At 38.6% G+C, this 25,961-nt stretch overlaps 1 protein-coding gene across 1 annotated transcript; it reads left to right on the forward strand.

The window, feature by feature from the left end:
• tp53inp1 (tumor protein p53 inducible nuclear protein 1) lies at window positions 1-24,552 on the forward strand. The gene is made up of 3 exons (XM_043688034.1): window positions 1-270; window positions 5,590-5,932; window positions 21,924-24,552. Exons 1-3 carry the CDS (start codon window positions 153-155, stop codon window positions 22,171-22,173), a joined length of 711 nt encoding a protein of 236 aa, XP_043543969.1. The 5' UTR covers window positions 1-152; the 3' UTR covers window positions 22,174-24,552.
• Window positions 24,553-25,961: the final 1,409 nt, after the last annotated feature.

Raw genomic sequence — 25,961 nt, forward strand, 5'->3', positions numbered from 1 at the left:
AAATGAAAACTTGTATTTCTTCGCTGTATAGAATTTTGGAATTCTATGCATTTTGAGCACTCACTGACTTCCTTGCACCACTAAAGTGATTAGTTGCTCTATTCAGTCAAGCACCACTGTACAACAGAAGAACTAACTAACTTCACCAAGCTATGTACCAACGCTTCTCCAGTATGCTCTTTGGAATGTTTGACCATGCTGAAAACGAAAGTCAGGAACCTGAGCTTTGTGAGAAGGAGGATGACGAATGGATTCTGGTCGATTATATAGGTGAGAAAATTAGATACAGAACACAAATTAATGTCAATTATTGTGAATAGCGTATTTTGTATTTATTGCTAAAGCAGTAGCGTGATTTCTTTGCATTTAATAAGGCAATATAATTGACATGAATAGCATTATCTTTTCGTTATAAGTCATAGTACAATGACTGAAGTTTGTAGAGCAGGTTGAAGCATCATTTACATGGGAGTTTTGAATGTTTGATCACATTAAAGCTGTATTTTGTACGACCAGGGTTTTTTTTTTGTCTACATATTGACAATACTATAGTGCCACAGCTTGGGTATTTCCTAAATTTTCATTTGATCTAAATACCACAATGGTAGCATGTACACCCACCATGAATTCTATCATTTGATTGCCAAACTGCACAGTGTTAACTATCCTTAATCAAGTATTGGCTAAGAGTTTTCTCTGGGCTGGGAAGAAATCTTCTGATAGGTAATCCCTGTTGGAAGTAAAAGATGGACAGAAAACAAAGTTAGGCTCAGGTCCAGCAGTAGTGGTTAGCCCTGCACTTCACTAACTACATGACCAAGGTACTAGAGAGTTTGTGTATTAGAATTCAGTTCCCCTGGAGCAAGTCTCAAGTTTCTAGAGACAATGTAAAAATGACTTAGTGGGAAGAGTCACAACACAAACACTACAAGTGAGATCATTGAATAAAATTTGAAATAAGAAGTAAAATCTCTCAAAGTGCCTCAAAACAGGAGATTGCATGACTACAGTTATGCCAATCAAATAATCTCTCAATGTTGTTTCCTTTCATGTCATTCTACAGACACCTATTGAAAGTTCATAATTTAATTTTCAGTAAATGAGAAGTGTATTCCAATAAGTTAGTCCATTATCTTAAATACTTTAGGATTATCCATTTTTTGTATGATATTGTTTACAATTGGAACTTGTAGCCAGCCTAGAAAGAGTCATTTTATTGCTTCTTTAGATATGATATTCTAGCCTTGAGAATGTGTAGGTGTTCAGCCAGGCTCTGTCCATCACTTTGGCAGGAGACAAGCAAAACACACTTTAGGAAAACAACAGGAAACCAACTGCACAAGTTGCTATTATTTTTGGGACCTTTCAACCTGTGAGTAGAGCAGACAGAGCCTTTACTTGCCCATTGCAAGCCAATGATGAACAGTATACAGAGTCAGGAGGAGTCTCATGACACTGAGCTTTCACTTCCTCATTTTATTTAGAATTCATTGCAAAACTGGAGGCTGATAACCCCAGCGAGAGGAGGCATCCAAATTATTCCGGTGGGCGTAAATGAGTCTAGACTGTCCAACTCCTTCTTTCCCCCAACCTCCCAAAATTTATTTTTTTTAAAATGTATTGATTATAGGCTGTGCCTAACCTGTCAGATGGTGGCATGTAGAGAATTTCAACACCCCTCATGTATTGATTTCCACATATGGTGTAGCAGATACCAGAGTAGAACCCACAGTCATGTATTTTGCTGCAGTGCATGTTGAGTATTTTTCTACTGCCTCGACCAATACCTAGAGAGTACCACTCGGATAGCATCCAATGGATTTCAAGGTCCTTAGCATTTCTGAATGAATTCAAATTCAGAATAGCACTAGTTATTTGTGTTGTTTTAAGCAGAGCAGTGTGACATCTCATTAGACACAGCACATAACAAAACATCTAGCCAAATTGCTTCTAACCAAATTGTTTCAGTTAGGGATTTTCAAGGTAGCCAGTTGAGTAGCGGTATTGTCATTAGGCTAGTAAACCAGAGTGTTTTAGGGCCTAGTGTTTTAGGGATCTGGGTTTGAACCCCACCATGGCTTAAGATGGAATCTGTATTCAATAAAAACTTAGAATTTAAAAATGTATATCAGCGAGTATGTAACTGTTGTTGATTGTAAATACCCATCAGGTTCACTAATGTCATTCAGGGAAGGAAATCCGACATTCTTACCTGATATGGCCTTGACAGGACTCCAAACCACAGCAATGTGCTTGTCTCTTATCTGCCCTTAAAATGGCCCTCACAAGTCACTCACGCTGACCAAGACAGTGATATTCGTATCAGTGAATTTATAGGAAAAAAAATTAAGTGATTGAGTTATCTACAAATATTGGTGTTTCTTTCCATAAATATTATTATGGAATTGCCATGACTTTTTTCATTTTTATTTAAATCAACTTTAATTGGCTATTCTATAAATAGGCTGTAGCTTAGACCTCTTATTAATCAAGGATGCTTCTAAACTCTTGTCACTCATGTTGGATAATTAAATATGTCCTTATCAATGTCATGAAAATCCAGTATCAAATGCTTCTCTTCGTTAGTTACATCTACTGAGCTAGGATGTTTATTTCGGTTTGATCACAGGTTCAAGCACAACATTTTCTTTTGAGTTTTTTTTTTAACAAAATTTGGGCTTGAATTCAATAAATTGAAACTATTCCCTCGGTTTAAGTGATCCAGAACAAGAGAGCATAATTATAAAATTGAAGCTGGTCAGTTAAGAAGTCATTTTGCGGCTGTACAGGTCATTGGTTAGGCCACTGTTGGAATATTGCTTGCAATTCTGGTCTCCTTCCTATCGGAAAGATGTTGTGAAACTTGAAAGGGTTCAGAAAAGATTTACAGGATGCTGCTAGGGATGGAGGATTTGAACTATAGGGAGAGGCTGAACAGACTGGGGCTGTTTTCCCTGGAGCTGAGGGGTATCCTCATAGAGGTTTATAAAATTATGAGGGGCATGGATAGGATAAATTGGCAAAGTCTTTTCCCTGGGGTCAAGGAATCCAGAGCTAGAGGGTATAGGTTTAGGGTGAGAGGGGAAAGATATAAAAGAGACCTAATCGGGCAACGTTTTCACCAGAGAAAGTCGTGGAGGCTGGTACAATTGCAACATTTAAAAGGCATTTGGATGGGTATATGAATAGGAAGGGTTTGGAGGGATATGGGCCAGGTGCTGGCAGATGGGACTAGATTGGGTTGGGACATCTGGTCGGCATGGACGAGTTAGGCTGATGGGTCTGTTTCCATGCTGTACTTCTCTATGACTCTATAATTAAATCAGAAAGCACATTTTCCGTACAAAGGATGTTGGACATTGGGAATTCCCTCTGAATGCTGGGTCAATTTAAATGTTCAAGGCTGCAATCAAGAATATCAAGGGATACGCAATGAAGGCAGGTAAATATGTTTTAGATATGGATCAGGAACAAACTAGTGGAAAGGTGAAACAAGCTTACCGGACAAATCTCCTACTGAGATCTCTATGGATCACTATACAGTTCTTCTGGGACAGGTGCTTCTGTAAAAACAAAATTATTTTGTATCTTACAATAGAGTAACAGATGTAAACTCTCAATTTCTTTTCAGTAATTTTAATGAAATGAATCTGTTTTTAAGCAAACAGAAATAGCGATGTAGAGTTGAGAATGTAGCAATGAGATTTTTAAAGCTTTTAAAATGCATTTCCAGTGGAATTTTTGCAGTTTTTGTTTATAGATATTCTACAAATTTTCAAAACCACTTTTTCCCAAGTTGTTATTTTGGTGAAGCGGCTACTGACTGCAGATTTGAGATCCTGTCTGTGCTACATTTGTATCCAGCTGTATCTTACTGTGCTGTTGCATTTATGGCCCTCATTTACATATCTTGGAACCAATTTGTACTGCATAATAAGACTTTGGATATTAAAACAGTATGCATGCAATTAGACCACTCAAGTATTTAATTAAGACACTTCATACAACTATATTGCACCACTTGTGAAAGAATACCAGGAACTTATTTGCAACCATACTATTAAATATATATGTTGCCAGGACTGATCCTTTTCCTGTATTACACATCTTTTCCAGCAGTTGGCTGTTGGATGATGATCAGGATTGTGCGCTCTAGTCTAGAGATACTCAAGTCAACTATAGCATTTCCATTTGACTACCAGTTAGGATAATCTATCAACAGAAACGAAGAACTGAACTTGAGACCTTCAGTGAAATAATGTTGTTTACTGCAAAAATCTCAAAGAAAGCTTTCCATAAAAATCTAATAATCTCTATGCTGTGGGTTTCACATTCCCTGACATTAATTTCACTCTGATGTTAGCTAGAGAATGGTGCCTAGTAAAGATCAAAGCAGGTCAAACAACTAAATATATTGTGGACAGCAAAACAGGAAGTAACAAGCAATGTTTATCATTTGCCTTTTTAAATTTTGCAGAAGGTGAAGTAAAGGTTGAGACATACAAATAGGATTAATGTAGAAACTGAAATAGTATAAAAATTTGGATTATTTTGAGTCTGTGAAAAATCTGTTTTCATGATTAGACACATTGTTCAAAAATAAATGAATTAGTATACTGTTTAAAAACCCAGGTTACCTCCTTCAACAAGGTGCATCAATTTTTAAGAGCTTTTAGCAGCAAAAGTAATAATGAAAAGGAAATAAGGAAGCTCTTGAGGTGATTTTTCATTGACCTGATTGTCAGGCTGAAATCAATTGTGGACCCATATGAGGGAGGAGGGATTTGGTGGCATCAATTTCCAGATTTTTGCATTTAATTGCAAATGTGTAGTTCACTCCAAGTTGTTGTTAGTTTCACAAAGTAATGATAGTGAACACTGACAGTCTTTGCTGTCATTACAATTTCAAAAATCCAGGCCATCATTAATCTTAGTTCTGTACTGTACTCTTGATTTGGCAACTTTCTCATAGGCTCATTGTATCATGGCATTTATAATATTTGGAATTTCAAGTATCAAATTTAACTCATACATTTCTACTCATCTTTCTCAATTTTAAAAGTCATTGCTAATACAATTCATGTAATAATATTGAAATTAATATTACATAAAAGACATGTGCTGCATAAAAGGTTTAATTGTATGCTTTTTTAATGTATAAAATATTCCATTCTTCAAGCCGTGTTGAAGGCACAGCATACTTTATTTAATGCTGTAAATATGTTGAAGGCACAGTATACTTTAATTGTAGGAAGATGTTTACTATGGTGTTTTGAAACCATGCTCAGTTAGTATGTATTCATCAGTTCATGTTCATAATATTTGTTTTTAAAAGTGGCACAACTTAATGATTGGAAAATCCTGTAGGTTCACAACTTATTGTAATGCTTTGTTCTTTATTGTCAACATGTGTGTACAAATATGTATTGAATATAATCTGCAGGATTATTATAAAATAAAATTAATAAATGTTTCCTTTTCTCATCCTATCCCTGATACCTGCTTCATTTTTTAAACTTTAATGCTTTGCCACTTGCATGCCCCTTTTTTTCTGTCTCCTCACTCTAACACAACTTGACTGCTTGTTAGATGCTTGCACTGAATTCTCTAGAGAAGAATTGGATGGCATAGACAGAGAAAGCTCTCCAAAATCAGCTATTTTCTCTTCTTCAACCTCTTCTCTTGAGTTGCTCGGCAATTGCAGTGACCCTTGCTTTCTTCAGCTTGACTCCTGTACTTTGGAGGAGAGCTGGTTCATTACCCCTCCCCCATGTTTCACTGCAGGTGGTCATGCCCCAGTGCAGGTGGAGACCAGTCCAATGGAAAATCTTCTTATTGAACACCCCAGCATGTCTGTATATACAGTGCACAATGTCCGAAGCAATATGAGAGAGAACAGCAGGTCTGTTGAATATGAGAATGAAACTATCAGGTAGGTTTGTAGAAATGGTGATGTTGAAACTTATAAAATACAAATTGGGAGTTACATGAAAAAGAGAACTTCTGATCATATTTTAATTTTTAAAATTTACAAAATGTACATTCTTTAAATTACAAAACATGGAAACTTTATTTTGATTGAGCAGAAACTCGAGACATGAATATCTAAGACACAGCATGTTGAGTGATGAACTTGGTGGATACTAGAACTGAAATACAGACTATTGTAGTCCCAATATTTATTACAAAAATATAATATGGCAATCTCAAAACTGTACTACAGATTGATATTTAGATTTTCAAGTAACAATGTCTTGCCCAAAGAATTGTTGAGGAATGAAAATTGTAAAGCTGAGCCTTGATTGTGCAACTATATTTCTTTAGAACTTGAAAACCTGTCATTTTTCATAAAACAAATACATAAGACTCCTTTGATCAACATTATTTGGACTTTAATATTAAACTCCACATGTAGTTGGGTGAAGAGACATGATTTCCTTTTCTATCCAACATCAAGTTGATTACATTTGCTTTGGTTAGCTGACATTCTGGTTATCCTACAGGACCAGTAATCCATAGATCTGTCTGGAGACATACAAACATATGAACAAGGAACAACTCTCTGTTCTTTGAGCCTACTGTAGTATTCAATATGATCATGGCTGATCTCATTTTAATCTCAACTCTACATTGGTATAAAAGCCCTAATAATTTTTCACCCCTTGATAACCAAGAATCTATTGATCTCTGTGTTTAAATATTTAAAGACTACTGAATTTTGAGGAGGAGAATGTCAAAAATTCACATCTCTGAGAGAAAAAATTCTTCATCTCTGTTTTAAATGAGTGCCTCCTTATATTTAAATATGATCCTTAGTTCTAGACGTTGCATCCACTCAGTCAAGTCCCGTCAGGATCTTTATATGTTTCAATTAAGTCACCTTAATTCTAAACTCCAAAGGCTCAACCTGTCGAACCTTTTATCATCAGGCAATCTAGTTGTTTCAGGTATTAAGCTAGTAAACCTTATCTGAACTGCTTCCAATGCATTAACATCCTTTTGGAAGTACGGTGACCAATACTGTATACAGTGTGCCAAATATGGTCTCCTCAATGCTCTAAAGCATGAACTCGAATCCCATCTTGGCAGTGTGGGGATTCAAATTCAATTTAAATAAATGCAAAATAAAGAGCCAATATCAGTAATGACCATGAAGCTTTTGTATTATTGCAAAGATTCACAATTATCCTTCAGGGAAGGAAACCTCACCATATGTGACTTCTGCAATGGCGTTGTAACCATCTCGAGAACAGTTAAGGATAGATGATAAGTACGTACTTACAGTAGGTCGGTTGACTCAGTTGGCTGTGTGATTGCCTCACTCTGTATCACAAACCAAATAGTGTGGGCTCAGATCCTGCACTGGCTGAGGTTACCATGTATATCCTACCTTCTCAATCTCTCCCATTATCTAAGGCACAGTGACCCCCAGTTTAAATCACCACCAGACGTTTCTCTCACTAATGAGAGAGTAGCCCATGTTCTGGTGAGACTACGGTGACTTTACCTTACCAATAAATGATTTAAAGAAACTTTGTGTGTTATTTGAAATGATACATTTCAAACTAGTAATCTAGTTTGAAAATCAGTGGTATTTTTGTAATGTAGGAACATGCCTGCTAAGAATATGTAATTGCACCTCTTCGTGTTTTTGTTTGTCATTGATAAAACGAAAAGCTTAAACTTACATTGTGGGCATTGAAAAGAGTGGATGAATAAAGAAATCTGATAAGGAGGTCCTGATCAGAATAAAATGTGTTGCTGGAAAAGCGCAGCAGGTCAGGCAGCATCCAAGGAGCAGGAGAATCGACGTTTCGGGCATGAGCCCTTCTTCAGGAATGAGCTCATTCCTGAAGAAGGGCTCATGCCCGAAACGTCGATTCTCCTGTTCCTTGGATGCTGCCTGACCTGCTGCGCTTTTCCAGCAACACATTTTCAGCTCTGATCTCCAGCATCTATAGTCCTCATTTTCTCCTGATCAGATTAAATATACTTGAAGAATGGTAAAACTGACTATTCGACAATTTAAGACCAAAATCATATTTAAAACTTTTAAAGTTTTCAGTTCTCACGGAATGCAAAATAAATGCAATGTGCAGTAGCAATGAATGATTACTACATAATGTCAGGGCAAAGTGTTCCTTACTAGACAACTTGCCAAAAAAAATTGGTTTAATTTTTAATTTTTAACTTTAATTTTGCAGTGCACGTGTTCAACCTAAACAAGAGTTCCTTTTACATTGTTTAAAATTTGAAAAGAAAAGCTTTCTTAAAGGGATAATTAAATCCATATGGTTCAGCTATTCTTTTGTTAATTTTTTCTAAAATGCTCGTATGATATTTTTGCAGCTGTTTTTAATTCCTCTGATCAGATCACTCTAAAGTGTGCGCCGCACTTTTATAATCTGTTCAAACAGAGTTGTAGAATAGTTATTTCTAGAAAGTAAGTAATTTTCCACTGATAGACTCTCAAAAACAGTACCAATTCAATTGGCTATGTATTCCTTACTTGTAGCAAGTACATATAATCATAGGCACGTTATATTTATTTGATACACTTAAATTGATTGGCGTGTTAACTTCCCAAAACCATGTGTGATGGTTATGCAAAAAAAGGAAGTTTCCCTATATTCAGCAGATACTAATTAATCAATATGTAGAATAACCATTGGTCCAGATGAATTGGCAAGAGAAAGACTGTAAGTCAGACAGAGAGAGACAGAAACATACATAAAAGAATTTGCTGGAAAGGATCAGCAGGTCTGGCAGCATCTGTGGAGAGAAATCAAAGTTAATATTTCGGGTTCAATGACCCTTCCTCAGAACTGATGGGAGTTAGGAAAAGGTTAGTTTTTAGGCAGAAGATAGATAGGGTGGGGAGAGGTGGTAAAGAGTGAACGATACATGGAGATAGAGCTGAAAGCGAAGAAGAACAGATGGACAAAGCTAACCATCAGCCTGGGAGAATGCATAGCTATTAGTGGACAATTAGTGGCTAACAATGGGTAATGTGTAATAGCAGACTTTGATAACAAGGTCTGTGTGTAGAAATTGGAGTAAGCACATGTGAAGGTGCCTCAAGCCCTAAAATTGTTTAACTCAGAACTGAGTTCAGAAGAGTTCCCAAGTGGAAAATGAAATGCTGTTCTTCCAGCTTGCACTGATCTGTGCTGGAACACTACAGTAAAACTTAGACTGTGATGTTGGCCATGGAACAGAGTGGTGTGTTGAACTGGCAAGCAACTCAATCTTTTTTGCAGGCAGAACATAGATTTTCTGTGAAGCAATCACTCAGTCTACGCTTCGTTTCCCCAATGTAGAGGAAGTCATGTTGTGAGCAGCAAATGCAGTAGACTAGATTGTGTCAAATGCAGGTAAAGGACTGCTTCGTCTAGTAGGTGTGATTGGGTCCATGGATACTGAGGAGGGAGGAAGTAAATGGACAGGTGTTTCACCTTCTGCGATTGCAGGGGAAGATGCTGTGGAGCTTTGGGGGTGCTTGGCAGTGAAGGAGGAGTGGACCAGGGTGTGCTGGAGGGAATGGCCCTTACAGAAGGCTGGAGTTGAAAAATGTGGTGCTGGAAAAACACAGCAGGCCAGGCAGCATCCGAGGAGCAGGAGAATCGATGTTTCGGGTATAAGCCCTTCTTCAGGAATTCAACTCTGGTCTCCAGCATCTGCAGTCCTCACTTTCTCCTTACAGAAGGCTGACAGGGAAGTGGTGAGGAATGTGTCCGGTGGTGGCATCCTGCTGGATGTGGTGGAAATGGCGTCTAATGGTCTCTGGATGTGGATGCTGTTGGGATGGCAGGTGAAGTCAAGGGGGACTTATCGCTGTTGTGGGAGGGAAGGTGGGGGGTGAGGGCTGAAGTGCAGGAGATGGGTGAGGGCTCAATCAACAAGAGTGCTGGTGAATTGTTGGTTGAAGAAGAAGATGAACATTTGGGAGGCCCCTTCTCGAAGTTGGCATAATCAGAACAGGTGTGATGGAGACAGAGGAACTGGGAGAATGGAATAAAATCTTTACAGGAAGCAGGGTGTGAGGATGGGTAGTTCAGATAACTGTGGGATCGATTGGTTTGTCATGGATATTGGGGGTGGGCCTATCCCAGAAATGGAAACAGATGTTGAGGAAGGCAGACAGCAAGGTCAAGGTAGGTTCATTGGGATCGACTGATGAGTAATTTTAGTTCTGTTTCTTCATCTCCACCTTCATGTAAGTAGACTGAAAGCATGCTTAAGGCATGGCAGGATAGCTTGACTATGTGGAGTGTCCACCCTGTGCCACATGAGTTAAGGACAGTTTATGTGGCCTAGATTATAGTGTGCTGCAAGTGTCTCCAACTGCAAAAACTTGAGCTCTGGGTTTTGGAACTTGAGCTTTGGCTGGAGTCACTGTGGTACATCTACGAAGTTCAGAACTATGTGGATAGCGCGTTTATTGAAATTGTTACATTACAGATCAAGTCCAAGCAAGCACAGGAAATTTGTGACTGGTCGCTAGACTGTCTAGAGAGATTAAGCAGGTTCTGTAGGCTTATTGTTTTTATCTTGCAGGCTAATTGTTTTTCCACTTTGGATACTGGTGAGGGTGATGATCAGAAGAATGTAACAAGAGCCAAACTTGTGATCCTGCAAGTGATTCAGCTCCTTGGAAAGGGAAGGAGCTTGGAAGGATAATAATAGGTGATTTAGGTACCTGGGGAAACAGACACATGTTTCTGTGGTTCTGGATGTCACTTCAAGTCAGTATGTTGCCTCTCTGGAGTCAGGGTTGACGATGTGACAAACTGGATGCAGGAGATTCTTTTAACAGAGAATGAACAGGGCGGCACAGTGGCTCAGTGGTTAGCACTGCTGCCTCACAGCAGCAGGGATCCGGGTTTGATTCCAGCCTCAGGCTGGAGTTTGCACATTCTCCCTGTGTCTGCGTGGGTTTCCTCTGGGTGCTCCGGTTTCCTCCAACAATCCAAACATGTGTAGGTCAGGTGAATTAGCCATGCTAAATTGCATTAGTCAGAGGGAAATGGGTCCAGATGGGTTACTCTTTGGAAGGTCGATGTGGACTTGTTGGACCAATGGGCCTGTTTCCACACGGTAGGGAATCTAATCTTACACAAACAGTTAGTGGGCATAATAGACACTGGCAACAAGGAAATGAGTAGAAAGTGGGAAGAAGTCCTGAAAGAATTTGGGGAACTAAGGAAGAGATTCAAAAACAGAACCTTGAATGAAGTAATCTTAAGCTGCTCCCAGTACCACGTGCTAGTGAATGTAGAATTAGGAAGATTGAGCAAATGAATATCTAGTAAAATGGCAACAGGAGAGAGGGCTTTAAACTTCTGGGGCATTGGGACTGGTTCTGGAACCAGTGCAAGGACAGGTTACATCTTGACAGGATGGGACTAATGTCCTCATGAGGCAATATGTTGGTGTTGTTGGAAGGGTTAGTCTAACTTGTCAAAGTGATGGGAACCCAAAAGGAAATTCAGACACAATAAAAACAAAGCTGGTATGGAATGTAGAAGAACTGTGAATGAAAGTGGAAAGTAATAGAAACAAAATCTCAAATCAACCAGGGTCAGTTTAAGGAATAATGTTAAAGGCAGAATTAATCACTCCATCCGTGTACATGCAGCACTCACAGCAAGGTAGGTGAATTGACAGTGCCAGTAGAAGTAAAATTTATTTGCTAATACAGAGATATGGCTGCAGAATAACCAAGACTGGGAACTAGATATCAAAAGAATGATCAACATTTGGAAGCGTTAGATGAAAAGGGAACGGTCAGTATAATTTTGTCAGGACGTCAAATCAAAACAGCAGGATGTATAACTTGATTGAAGGTAAGAAATAGCAAATAGCAACAGACATTAGTAGAAATGGTTTATAGGCCGTTAAATAGTCTACTTTTCAAATGAGTAAATCTCATGAGCAACAATGCTGTCGACGAAGACTTCGTTGATTGTGTTTGTGAGAACCTGGCCCTTGTTGCTTCCTCAACACATTAATCTAGAAAATAATTTTAGAAGTAGTAGCATTTGTGTAATTTGAAAAGATTAATTAATAATCTGATTGTAAAAGAATATTGATGGAATAATGGCCATAATATGATAGCATTTTCCATTATGTTTAAACAAAAATGTTGTTTGATCTGAAACTAGATTCTTGAGCTAAACAATATCAATCTGTATGCATGAGGAGGAAGTTGGCTGTAGCTGTTTTGATGGTAAATAGTTAATGGCCAGTACTTAATTAAATAATTCTTGATTTTAACAAAACATATTCTTTTAAGTAACAAAGGTGTGAGTGCCCTGGCTAACAAGGGAAGTAAAGATAGACTTTAAATCAAAAGGGGAGGCATATAATGTAGCCAAACAAGTTGTAAGCCTGAGGATTGGGAGAATTTTGGAACTCTACAAAGGAGGACCGAGAAATTGATGAACAAAGAGGAATTCAATCAGATTGTAAAATAACAGAACATAAATGGATTTAGAAAACTTCCATAGGTTTTTGTATTCATTCATGGAATCATGCAGATGACACCAAAATTGGAGGTGTAGTGAACAGTGAAGAAGGTTACTTCAGAGTACAATGGGATCTTGATCGGATGGGCAAAGGGCTGAGGAATGGCAGCTAGAGTTTACTTTAAATAAATGCCAGGTCCTGCATTTTGGGAAAACAAATCTTAGCAGGCCTTATACACTTAATGATAAGGTCCTGTGGAGTGTTGCTGAACAAAGAGATCTTGAAGTGAGGTTCATTGTTTCTTGAAAGTGGAGTCGCAGGCAGATAGGATAGTGAAGAAGGTGTTTGATATGCTTTCCTTTATTGATCAGGGTATTGAGTATAGGAGTTGAGAGGTCATGTTGCGGCTGTACAGGACGTTGGTTGGGCCACTTTTGAAATGTTGCATGCAATTCTGGTCTCCTTCCCATTAGAAGGATGTTGTGAAACTTGAAAGGGTTCAGAAAATATTTACAAGGATGCTGCCAGAGTTGGAGGATTTGAGCTACAGGGAGAGGCTGAACAGGCTGTGGCTGTGTTCTCTGGAGCGTCAGAGGCGGAGAGGTGACCCTATGGAGATTTATAAAATCATGAGGGGCACGGATGGGATAAATAGAGTATTTCCGTACTGAACATCTCTAAGATTCTATTGGAAAAATTAATGGGACTGAAAGTTGATGAATCCTTCGGATCCAATAACCTTCACCCTAGAATATTGAAAGAGATGATGGGTGTGTTGCTGATTCTCTTTCAAAATTCTCTTAATTCTGCAGTTGTGTCTATGTATTGCAAATGTAACTCCACTGCTTGAGAGAGAAAACATGGAACCTCCAGTAGTGTGGAAATATTTGCATCCCTTTTTTTCACATAAGCTCTACAATCTATTGTAAAGGATGTGTTCACTAGATATTCAGATAATAATTAACTGATTCGACAGAGTTAATGAGTTGCCTTCAAGGATCTGTGCAATCTACACAACGTGTGCACACCTACAGTGGTGTTTAAAGAGGGAGTTCCAGGATTTTAAACCAGCAACGCTGAAGGAATGGTGATATATTTCCAAGTCTGAATTGGGAGTGGTGTGGAGGGGATCTTGCCAATGGAGGTGTACCTACTGCCCTTGTCCTCCAAGATAGAAGTGGTTTGATTTGATTTGATTTGATTTGATTTGATTTATTATTGTCACATGTATGTAAGTACACTGAAAAGTTTTGTTTTGAAAGCAGTACAGGCAGATCATAGTAAACAATGACAGGTCAGAAGGTACTTAGAGTCAGGCATACAAGGTAACAACTGTACAGGAGGTGCACAAAAGCAAGATCAGCATTTAGATTAGAAATTAGAGACGTCCATTCAGCACTGTAATAACACTGAAGAAGCTGTTCTTGAACCTGTTGGTACGTATGTTTAAGCTTCTGTATCTTTTGCCTGATGGAAGAGGTTTGAAGAGAGTATTACTGATGTGGGCAGGATCTTTGATGTTTAGATTAGATTAGATTACTTTACAGTGTGGAAACAGGCCCTTCGGCCCAACAAGTCCACACCGACCCGCCGAAGCGTAACCCACCCATACCCCTACATTTACCCCTTACCTAACACTACGGGCAATTTAGCATGGCCAATTCACCTGACCTGCACATCTTTGGACTGTGGGAGGAAGCCGGAGCACCCGGAGGAAACCCACGCAGACACGGGGAGAACATGCAAACTCCACACAGTCAGTCGCCTGAGGTGGGAATTGAACCCGGGTCTCTGGCGCTGTGAGACAGCAGTGCTAACCACTGTGCCACCGTGCCGCCCACACGGGGATGTTGGCAGCCTTTCTGCAGCAATGAAAAGTGTAAATAGAGTCCATGGAGGGGAGGTTGGCTTCAGTGATGGTTTGGGCTGTGCACACAACTTTCTGTAGTTTCTTATGGTCCTGGGCAGAGCAGTTGATGTACCAGGCCATTATGCACCAAGACAGATAGCTTTCTATGGTGCATCTGTAAAAGTAGGTGAGAGTCCTTATGGATATGCCAAATTTCCTAAGCCTCCTGAGGAAGAGGCATTGATGTGCCTTCCTGACCATTGCATTTACGTGGGTGGTCCAAGACAGATTGTTGGTTATCATACTCTTAGGAACTTGACGCTCTCAACACTCTCCACTTCAGCTCCATTGATGGAAATAGGGATCCTCCTCCTTTCTTCCTGAAATCAATGATCAGTTTTTTTTTGTTTTGCTGACATTGAGAGAGAGGTTGTTATCATTGCACCAGCACCAAGCACTCTATCCCCTTCCTATATTCAGACTCATCATTGTTTGATATTTGGCCTACAACGGTAGTGTTATCAGCAAACTTGTAGATGACATTTGTATGAAATTTGGCCACACAGTCATGTGTGTAGAGGGAGGTACATTAGTGGGATGAGTACGCATCCTTGTGAAGAGGCCAGTATTGAGGATTATTGTGGAGGAGGTGTTGTCGCCTATCTTCACTGATTATTGTCTGTGGGTTAGGAAGCTGAGGATCCCGTCACAGAGGGCGGAGCCGAGACCTAGTTCTTGGAGTTTTCAGATTAGTCTGGTCGGGGATTATGGTGTTAAAGGTGGAGTTGTAGTCGGTGAGTAGGAACCTGATGTAGGTGTCCTTGTTTTGCAGATGTTCTGGGGATGGGTGTAGGGCTAGGAAAATGGCATCAGCTGTGGATCTGTTTTGCCAGTAGGCAAATTGCAGAGGATCGAGGTAGGCTTGGATGCTAAAAGTGATGTGGGCCATGACTAACCTCTCAAAGCACTTCATGATTATGGAGATCGGAGCTACTGAATTGTAATCGTTGAGGCACGTTGCATGTGTTTTCTTTGGTATTGGGATGATGGTGGTCTTCCTGAAGCAGGTGGGGACTTCACATTGCAGCAAGGAAAGAGTAAAGATCTCAGCAAATACTTACACCAGCTGGTCCACCTCGGATCTGAGTGAACAGCCGGGGACCAGCCAGTCACCTTCCTCTGGTTTACTCAAGAAGGCTGATCTGATGTCTGGTGTGGTAATTAAGGAACGTGGGTTGATGGTGACTTTGGTTGGAAGGTGGTGTCTAGGGAGCCTAGGTGAATTTCTGCCTGCATTGTATTGCTGCTACTAATATGCACAAACTATCCTGGATGATGTCAAGCTTCTAGAGTGCTGACGGAGCTGTACATATCTAGAACAGTGTGGAGTATTCATTCCTCACCATTGGCACTTTGCTCTGACCATCTTCCCTTGCTTGTTCCAATAGTTCCTTGCCTGTATCTTAAAAATCATTATTTCCTTTTCTGCTACCTGTCTCGCAGCAAGATTTGATCATCAAAGAAGGTCTAACTTATAGTAATAATTTTCTTCAAGAGTGTTTTACATAGAGCTATGTGAATTGCAGAAAGGGGACACTTCAGGCACATCATGGCAGTGAAGTTGGGGTCTTGAAAGGAAGGGGACTGAAGAGGTTTGTCAGGAAGACACTGGATGGTAACATTTGAAGGTGAAATGGACAGCACCTTTATCATTTGTTTAAAGATACTGGTATTCTCAATATTTTGGAACTATTGAGCCTTTTATTTCTTTAATATCTCTTCTGCAATTAAACTCCAGCTGCAAACCATTCTCTCAAACTTAAATATATAAGTAAATAACTGTTAAATAAGTCTATTTAAAACTTACTTGGTAAACTTATCAACTAGATAAATTTTACCAGTTATTATAATAAACCTACCATTAAAGGACTTGTCCTCTTCCTGAGATCCCCAGCGCCACAGCTATCAGTCTTTAAACAATTTAATTCACTCCACATGATATTAAGAAATAGCTAAGGCACTGAGTATTGCAAAGGTTATTGGCCTAGACAGCAATCCAGAAATAGTACTGAAGACTTGTACTCCAGAACTTTCTGTACCCCTAGCCAAGTTGTTCCAGGGCAGCTACAACAGTGGCGGATAATGTGGAAAATTACCAAGGTATGTCCTGTTCGCAAAAAGGGTTATTATTGGTTGAGTTACTTTTGTTCAGTCAGTGTTCCCTCCAGCAGCAGCAACGGAAAATATCATTGACAGTACTATCACGCAACACTTGCAAAGTTTTCACTGATACTCAGTTTGAGTTCCACCAAGAGCATTCTGCTCCTAAACTCGTAGTTTTGGTCTAAACACAGGAATTGAATTCCAGAGATGAGAATAATTGCCCTTGATATCAAGACGGCATTTGACAGAGTATGGCATTAAGGATCTCAAGCTAAACTGAAGTCAATGTGAATCAGCAAAGCCTATTTGCAGATTGGAGTCATACTTAGCACAAAGGAAGATAGTTGTGGTTACTCAAAGACAATTCTCTTACTCCAAGTACGATCTTCAACTGCTGAATCAATTATCTTCCTTCCATTGTAAGGTCAGAAGTTGGCTGATGAATACACAATATGCAGCACCATTTGTAATGACTCAGATACTAAAGCAACCGGTCCTGAGCAACACCTTGGCTTGAATCGATATATGCTGAAAATGTGTTGCTGGAAAAGCGCAGCAGGTCAGGCAGCATCCAAGGAACAGGAGAATCGACATTTCGGTCATAAGCCCTTCTTCAGGAAGGGCTTATGCCCGAAACGTCGATTCTCCTGTTCCTTGGATGCTGCCTGACCTGCTGCGCTTTTCTAGCAACACATTTTCAGCTCTGATCTCCAGCATCTGCAGTCCTCACTTTCTCCTTGAATCAATATATGGCAAGTAACATTCGGGCAAAACAAGTGCTAGGCAATAATCTAGGAAATAGCAGAGAATCTAATCTAATTTGTCTTGACATTGAATGGCAAGACCATTAATGAATTCCCCACTATCAATCATAAACTTTAAAACTACATATAAAACTATATAAATACTGTGGCTGCAAGAGCAAGTCAGAGGCTTTGAATTCTGTGGCAAATCATTCCCCCGTTGTTTTCCCCATGCTTATCTGCCATCTGCAGGAACAAATCAAGAATGTGAATGAATACTTGCCTGGATGGGCGCAGCTGCGAAAACATGCAAAGTTTGATATCATCCAGGACAAAGCAACTCACTTGATTTGTACACCATCCACCTTCAATGTCCACTGCTGTCAGTGCACAATGGCAGCAGTATGTACAATTTACAGATACATTCAAGTAACTCAGCAAGGCTCCTTCATCAGCAGTTTTCAAATTCATGACACCTACCTCCTGGAAGGCCAAGGGCAGCAGATATATGGGAACACCATCCAACTACACATCCCCCCCCCCCCCCCACCTTCAAACCACTTACCTTCCTGACTTGGAACAATGTTGCTGGGTCAAAATCCTGGAACTCCCATCTTAACAGTATTGTGCATGTCCCCCAACACATTAAGGACTGCAGTGGTTCAAGAAGGCAGCTCAGCACCAATTTTTTTTCTGCAACAATTAAGGATAGCGAATTTATGCCAAGCCAAACAAAAAATGGAAAATAGTGAAATTACACTGGGGTGGCATGGTGGCTCAGTGGTTAGCACTGCAGCCTCACAGCGCCAGGGACCAGGGTCCAAGTCCTGCCTAGGGCGACTGTCTGTGTGGAGTTTGCACATTCTCCCCATGGCTGCGTGGGTTTCCTCCGGGTGGTCCAGTTTCCTCCCAAATCCAAGATGTGAGGTGAATTGGCCATGCTAAATTACCTATTGTTTTAAGTGCATTAGTCAGGAGTAAATATAGGGGAGGGGAATGGGTATGGGTGGGTTACTTTTCGGAGTGTCGGTATGGACTTGTTGGGTTGAAGGGCCTGTTTCCATACTGTAGGGAACCTAATCTAATCTTACACATCATTAATCAGCAGGACCAATTATAAATTTCCAACAGGTTAAGATAAAGGTACTTGTGCATGAAAAATACATCAGAATAATAAAGCAATAGTCCTAACATTGATTAATAGTTGTCTTATAAAATCACATGTAATGGATTTTCCTTCTAAATTGAGTCTCGATTACTGACTTGATGAGATATATTCATAGGCTAGGATCTATGCCATTCCTCGTGTAAATTTGGGCATTGTCAGGTCCATCACTAGTGTCAGATTGTTTGACTTTGGAAAGTATCAGCTAATCCTTCCTGACATCAGACACTGGGTAGGTATCAGAAGAGGAACATGATGAAACCCACCTTTCTTTTTTTTAATTTGTTATGGGATGTGGGCATCACTGGACTAGCCTGCATTTATTGCCCATCTCTTGTTCAGAGGGAAGTTGAAACTCATTGCTATGGGTCGAGAGTGCGGTGCTGGAAAAGCACAGCAAGTCAGGCAGCATCCAAGGAGCAGGAGAACCGACATTTGAGGCAAAAGCCCTTCATCAGGAATGAAGCTGTGAGCCGAGGGGCTAGTGAGATAAATGGGAGGGGGTGGGGTGGGGGAAGGTAGCTGAGAGTGGGATAGGTAGATGGAGGTAGGGGTAAAGGTGATAAGTCATTGCTAGGTCAGGTAAGGTGGTGAATTGTCTTCCCTGAAGGAAATTAGTGAGTCAGTTGGGATTTTAACATAGTCACCATTCGGCTAGCTTTTTATTCCAGACTTTTATCAAATTCAAATTTCATCATACTTCATGAGAAATTCAAACTCATGCCCAAGAATATTAGCGTGAGGTTTTGGATTTTGGTCTGGTAAAACTGCCTCTTTCTATGTCAGGAGTTGAGAATAAAAACAACACATTCTACTGTCTCAGTTGCTTTGTGTCCATTTGTCCTATTCCCTCTATCTTTGATTTCACATTTTTAGCAGTTTGTCACCATCTCTAAACTGTTATGGCTTAAATTTCCTCAAAATAATTTATAAGTAACATTATCATCAAATGAAGTATCCCTAAAAAACAAGATATCTTTCAGGATGTCCAGAATGGCTGTGTCCAGACAGTGTTAGAGATGTATGCTGAAGCAGGCTTTCATGCCAACTCAAACCTGTGATAGTCATTGACCTGACGATGATGTATGGCATACTGGAAAAATGAATTGCTTTTTGTATGTGAATAGGAAGGGTTTAGAGGGATATGGACTAAATGCTGGCAAATGGGCCTAGATTAATTTAGGATATCTGGTTTGCATAGAATAGTTGAACTGAAGGTTCTGTTTGCATGCTGTACATCTCTGTGACTCTCTGACTTCCACAGAGCACTGTTCTGGCTTTCTTGTTATATCGGTGTTCATGTCGACGGTCTGCCTCTCAGTTCATTTTATTGCTAAAATCATTGCCTTAGTTACCCAAAACAAAAATTGGTCAGCTTCTGAGCTCATGCTAATAATTTGGAAGTTGTAAATCCACTTTCTCCAATGGCAGATTCTGACAAACAACATCTAATATTTCAAAAGAAATTAAAGGAGAGGAACAACCTCATCCAGAAACCAGCTGATCCAAACAGAGAGCATTTGCCCAATGTTTCTTTCATATCTGAACACCTTGATAGAGTCTATAGCTGGACATTGCCCTCAGACATGCCTATCATGTTCACACTTCAAATTAATTGAAGACCAACTGATCTCTACTGTAATAAATTATCACTAGTATGCTTTCATCCATGCTAACTTCTCTATTTGAAAACATTACTTCACCATAACCATCATATTATTTGGAATTTTACACAAATACAGATATAGTGACAAGGTTGTTATAGAGGTTGAACAGTTTTATTGAGAAATGTCCTGCTTCCATTCACATGTGCAAGACTAACTAGATTAAATGATGCAGCCTTACTTTCTGTGATGACATAACATTTAAACTTGTTTCTATAAATATATACTACTTGTATCCAGCATACTTTTGTAACAGATTGCCCAATATGCTTTCACCACCATACCTGTCCTGGAAATATGCTGTCAACAGAGAATATAACTTCTACATCAGCAAAGACATGTTGAGGAATCCTGAGCAATCTAGCACCAACCCAGGTTAAATCAAGAAGGTTAGTTGGACTATCACTGAATCCCTTCGGCTAGCTCCCCTCAGCCTTGATGACGCATGGTATAAGACTGGAAGAAAATATCAGTTGAAATCCTTTTCGTTGAAGAATCCAAAGTAGGATCAAAATCCCTTTGCAAGCAACGGACAGTAATTAACTAGTCCAGAATCAGTCATGGTAAATGTCAGCATCTTTCCTATGGAGAGAAGATTAAAGCACCCCCATTATGAGACCCTCGCAGAACTACTCATCAGACCCAGGAACACATCTAAGAACATTACCATTACAGGGGGTTTGCAGGCAGCCTACAATAAAGCAGAAATCTAATCTAATCTAATCTAATCTAAAATAAAACAGAATCTGATGAGTCATCACACTTGAAAACTTCACTGTGTTCTCCACACAGATGCTACCAAACCTATTGAGTTTCATTAGCAATTTCTGTTTTTGTTTAAGATGTCCACACTACAATAATAAAGGTTTTGACTAACTTAAATGTTGGTATTAAATTTAATTTTTGTTGCTACCATACAAAATACCTATCAGAATGCCCATCCTAACTGCATTGTCACATCCGGAGCCCCAAAATGATCTTTTTGGTCATCTTCTCTTTCTGATTGACATTCTGTCACTTCATACCATCTGGAGCCCCCACAGGTTTCCCCATGTATACTGAATATCTTTATTAATTTGTCACTATTAGACTGGTTGTCAAAGATCACGTCATGGATGAGTCACAACTTGCTGCCACCTGATATCAAGATCCGGTCCATTATTTTTAGCTCCTGTGGCAAATTCCACTCTCCTGCTTCTGACTGTATCTCACTTTCTAACCAATTTTGCAAGCTAAGCCAGAGCCAGTTTGCAGTTTTGGTGTCCTGAGCTGAGCAATAAGACTCACATCCAATATCTCACAACCCAATTTATTACCAAGTGCTCTTACTTAAACCTTTGCAGCATCATCCTCTGACACCTCAGTCTCTCAGTCCCTATATTTCTTAAGTATATCTTTGCAATCTTCAGATTTGGCAATGGTACTGTTTTCCTTACTATTCTCCTGTTTGCTACCTTCTATTAGCACCAATTGATCCAAACTTTTTAAAGTTTGTATTCTGTGCTATGCTATGGGCAGAGCACTGACATTGTGAACAAAAAGATGAGTGTTACTAGTGCAATAAACATTTATATTACTTCAGAGGTAAGGGAACAGGTAATTTGGTGAGGAGCAGTTGTTGAAAACAGTGTGTCTTGGTTCAAGAGAACTTCCTCAATTGTTTTAGCCATTGGCAATAAACAGCATTAGGAAGTTTCAATAGCACAACAAATGCTGCATTTTGCACTTATCAAATACTGTGGGAAAAATAGATTAAAATGATACTTGTGATAGTCTGCATTACATTTATGTAAAATTTAAATTTGTAATGAGTTATCTTGATAACGTGGATAAAGACAGGTTGCATAAATGATGTTCTGTTCTCATTCTAGGACTGAAAGCCCTAGCAGAGTAGGCCACCATATTCGCTGCTATGCAGCTACTCTGGCCACTCACACCAGTTTTGTAGAACAAGCCAATCAGCTTCGTCATGTTCAACGTGGTAAAGAACATGGTGCAAAACACCTCATTAACCGCAACAACATTCGCCGCCAAAACCTTATTAAAGAGTGCAACTCTCGACAAGCTAAGCACAATGGACATATTCTACACCAACCTTGCCAGCGCCAGTATAATTATTAATTGTCATTGCTATTTCAATTTTTAAAACAATGTTTTTGTTGTAAATACAGTATGTATATGTAACTTTTTATAGGATTTCATATTTAACAAAATTAGCAATCATTAATCACAAGGAGTATTTTAGGGTTTCTATTCTACTTTCTGGGTGCTTTAAAATCAGTATCACCAAATGCCTTGCTCTGAATGATAGGATTTTACTCTTAAAATCTACAAATCTCTTTGCAATCTTTTTCTTATATAGGATTCGTTTGTTTGTTAGGAATTCCATCTCCAAATAAAGATCCATTTTGTCTGTGCAAATGTATTTGTATTGTGCGTGCATATGTGCAACGTATAGCTATATTATAAAACGTGAATGCTGTCAACATAATCAGTAGCAAATGTTGCCTGGTAGATGGAATGATACTTTCAGATGTGCTTTGTTATGTGAAGTGAAATTTATCTTATTTCGCAACACAGTATTCTCAGGGACAGTACATTGTATAATTTTTTCTAAATATCTATGTGACAGCAAGGAAGTCCTATGTAAATGTATATTTCATTTTTTTTAGAAATGGACCTTTTATGGATTGATGGCATTAATATTGCTCCAGGGTATTTATAAATAGTCAAAAATTTTGGGGCTACATATATGACTTCCCTCTTAGTGGCAATTTGAATATGTCTAAAAATGTTATGCTTCTATGTTATCCATGTTTTACCCCAATAAACTTGCTGTAGCTTTGACACTTTTTGATGTGGATGATACCTTGGTGCTCTCTATTTAAACGAAAGACTTTCCCCCAACTATACTTTGGTTTTCATATTTTACAGAGTAATGGACCTGCCGTGGTTATAAAATCTTTCCATTTAATAATATTTGTCTGTCCCATGTTCCAAAGATTTTCCTGCATTTTCTTTTGGAGAAATGTGATGTCTTGAGTAAGCGTGGGTTCTGGTAGCTGCTGAAGAATCATTTTCCCAATGCAGATCTTCTCCTGATTTTTTAGTACTGCAGAGCATATGAAATAATAAACAAATATCTGTCTATTATTTCATACTTAGGAAAGCTTTTATATAACAAGATTTTACTCTGGATAAGTACCTTGAAGAAATAATTGGAAAATTAGAATAAATAACTGTACTTCGGTTAATAAACTTTTAAGGTTTTGCACACAATAAATCAACAAAAATATCTGTAATGAAATTTTTAATTCATTATCAAATTATCCAACCATGCCTCAGGATTTGTTTTTAAATTTGCAACTACTTTCATACATCACTGTTTTCACTACAGATAGAGGAAACTTTTAAAACCTTGCTGTCCAGCAAATCTTATGAAAGGCCTCATTAATTCCTCTTGGGTTGTCCAGAAAACCGAGTTAAGTCTATCTTTGTAAAATGCATAAACTTTAACACTGGTGAAGAAAATGTGATATAATATCTCTCTTTCATGATTATTTTGGATATTGATCACTGATAACATTGTGGTAGACTCTAATTGGATATTTGGTGAAATGCTTGCAGACATTTATGCTGTATAGAAAACTCTGTAGTTGGACGTTTAAGATAATTTAGTCTAACCAAACTGCTAACTGCTTTTGATGTTGTACAGGTTGATAACATTTGACTGACTTAATTTGTTTTCATAAAATCTTCTTTGTATCTTATTTCATCGAGAGTTGATTACGTTGGTTGTGATGAGATTAAAACAATAGAAAAAAACCTAAAAACAATTGAACAAAGCTTGTACGTGTTACTTCAAGAAAGTGTATGTTACATATAAAGACATTAAACTGTAGCTTTGGATTGATGAATATTTCGAACAGGGGTTCATGTTTGGTTTTGTTATATATGTGCCTTCCAGTGTAAATTCATTACGTCAGTACATTGTTTTGTGTTACATGTGAAGAAGATATGAAAGAGCCAGATGCTGTAAATATGACAAACAATGCAACTATGCACAGGAAGGAATTTGTTTGTGGAGTTACTTTGTACAGTTTATATTCATTTGAACCAGATCATTGATGAGAGAAAGCCTGGAGATATTTTAACTCATTCAGGACTTTATGAACATTTGACTGACTGGCATCATTATCCAATTTGCAGAATAAATACAGCACTTTGCCAAATAAGTGTGTCAACTTTATAGACTTGTAGAATTAGTGATATAATTTTATTTACTAATTTAGTATATGGCTATTTATTAGTGATTCTAAAATGTTAACTAGTGCAGTTTGCACAGTGAAATTGTTTTTTAAAAAAAAATGAATATTTTCTAGTTGTCTTTCCATCCACGTAACCGGAATATGTTCCTTGTTTTAAGTTCTAATAATGGTTTATTTCTTGCTTGTATTAAATGTGGAAATGTTTAATTTGTCAATAAATGTAATAATTTGAGTTTGATTATTGTCATTTTTTAATAGAAACAAAAGCAGAACAAAACAAACTGCTAAACTCTAAATCAGTGAGGTCTAAATGATATCATTGCTTTTGGTGTGATTGTTGAGAGGATGCTGGACATTGAGATGGGGAGGTGAATGTTTACAAGTTGTGGCCCAAGTGGGAATCAATTTTACAGGAAGGAAAGACTTGAGGTCCTGCAAGCTAGGATTTAGGAGCCATGTAGGAAATTACGAGCAATAGCTCAGTGATACTAATCTCTGGGTTTCTCTAATTTCCGTGCATTGATGAATATTGAGAGAGTATGATAAAGCAGTTTAAAAACTGTCTAGAGAAATGCTTATAAAGTATCTGGGATCAGTTTACTGGAACATTGGGACTAGTTCTCAGTTATAAGGGACAGTTTGAGGTGAACAGGTTGATTCCAACGGACCGATTCCTCCATGGGAAGATAAACTACCTTGCAGGAGGGTTTAATTTAATTTTTCAGGGGTTTGGAGCATTATGAAGGAAGCAAGTTGCAAAGAGGACTGGAAGATACAAACAGTTTGAGTAAATAAGTTCAGAGTATGAATAAAACAGGAAAATATTTAGCAGTCTAAGGTGGGTATGGAGCACATATGGGTAAATGCATCGATCATCTAATAAGGTTAATGAGTTGCAAGTGCAGTCATCATATTGAACTGTGATGTAGGCCTGTCTCAAAGAAGGAAAAAACTGAAAGCTTGATATTCGAAGAGAATTTACTTGATCAGTGTTTTCAGTCGTGCATAACTAGAAGGGGGCCAGCTTTTGTGAATAGGCAGAGATCTGGCTCATGTGGAGACATTGCCCTTTATAAAGTTCACATGGCTGTTCAAGCTGCTTTTGTGGAATTAAGTCAGGTAAGTGTATTTTGTTAAAAATGTTTAATAAACAAATAATTGGTTTGTTCAGAATAATATTGGACATATCACAGACCATGATGAGGATTGTAAACTTCAGGGGGATGTTAGTGGATTGGTGAAATAGGACAATAACAGGCAGATGAAAAAAATGGAGGGTAGTATGAAGTAGGAGAACTGATGAGAGACAGTATCATATTAGAATTTTAAAGAAGTGCTGGAACAGAGGCACCTTTGTGTGCATATTTATGTCTTTGAACATGATAGCGATGTAGAGGCTATTTCAAACGCATCTAGAATCTTTAGATTTATTAGTAGAAACATTGTTTATATAAGCAAACAGGTTACAATTATTGGGCTTCAGCTGGAGTGCTGTGTTCAATGCAAACTTTCAGATGATCTTGAGACCTAAAAGAGGTTTTGCAGAAGAGATTTATTGGAATTGTACCAGTCATTAGCAACTTCAGTTATGTTGAGAGATTGGTGAAATTCACATCGTGGTCCTTAAAGCAGGGAAGGTTA

This window comes from Chiloscyllium plagiosum, chromosome 4 (assembly GCF_004010195.1).
Source record: "Chiloscyllium plagiosum isolate BGI_BamShark_2017 chromosome 4, ASM401019v2, whole genome shotgun sequence".
In the NCBI taxonomy this organism is placed as follows: domain Eukaryota; kingdom Metazoa; phylum Chordata; class Chondrichthyes; order Orectolobiformes; family Hemiscylliidae; genus Chiloscyllium; species Chiloscyllium plagiosum.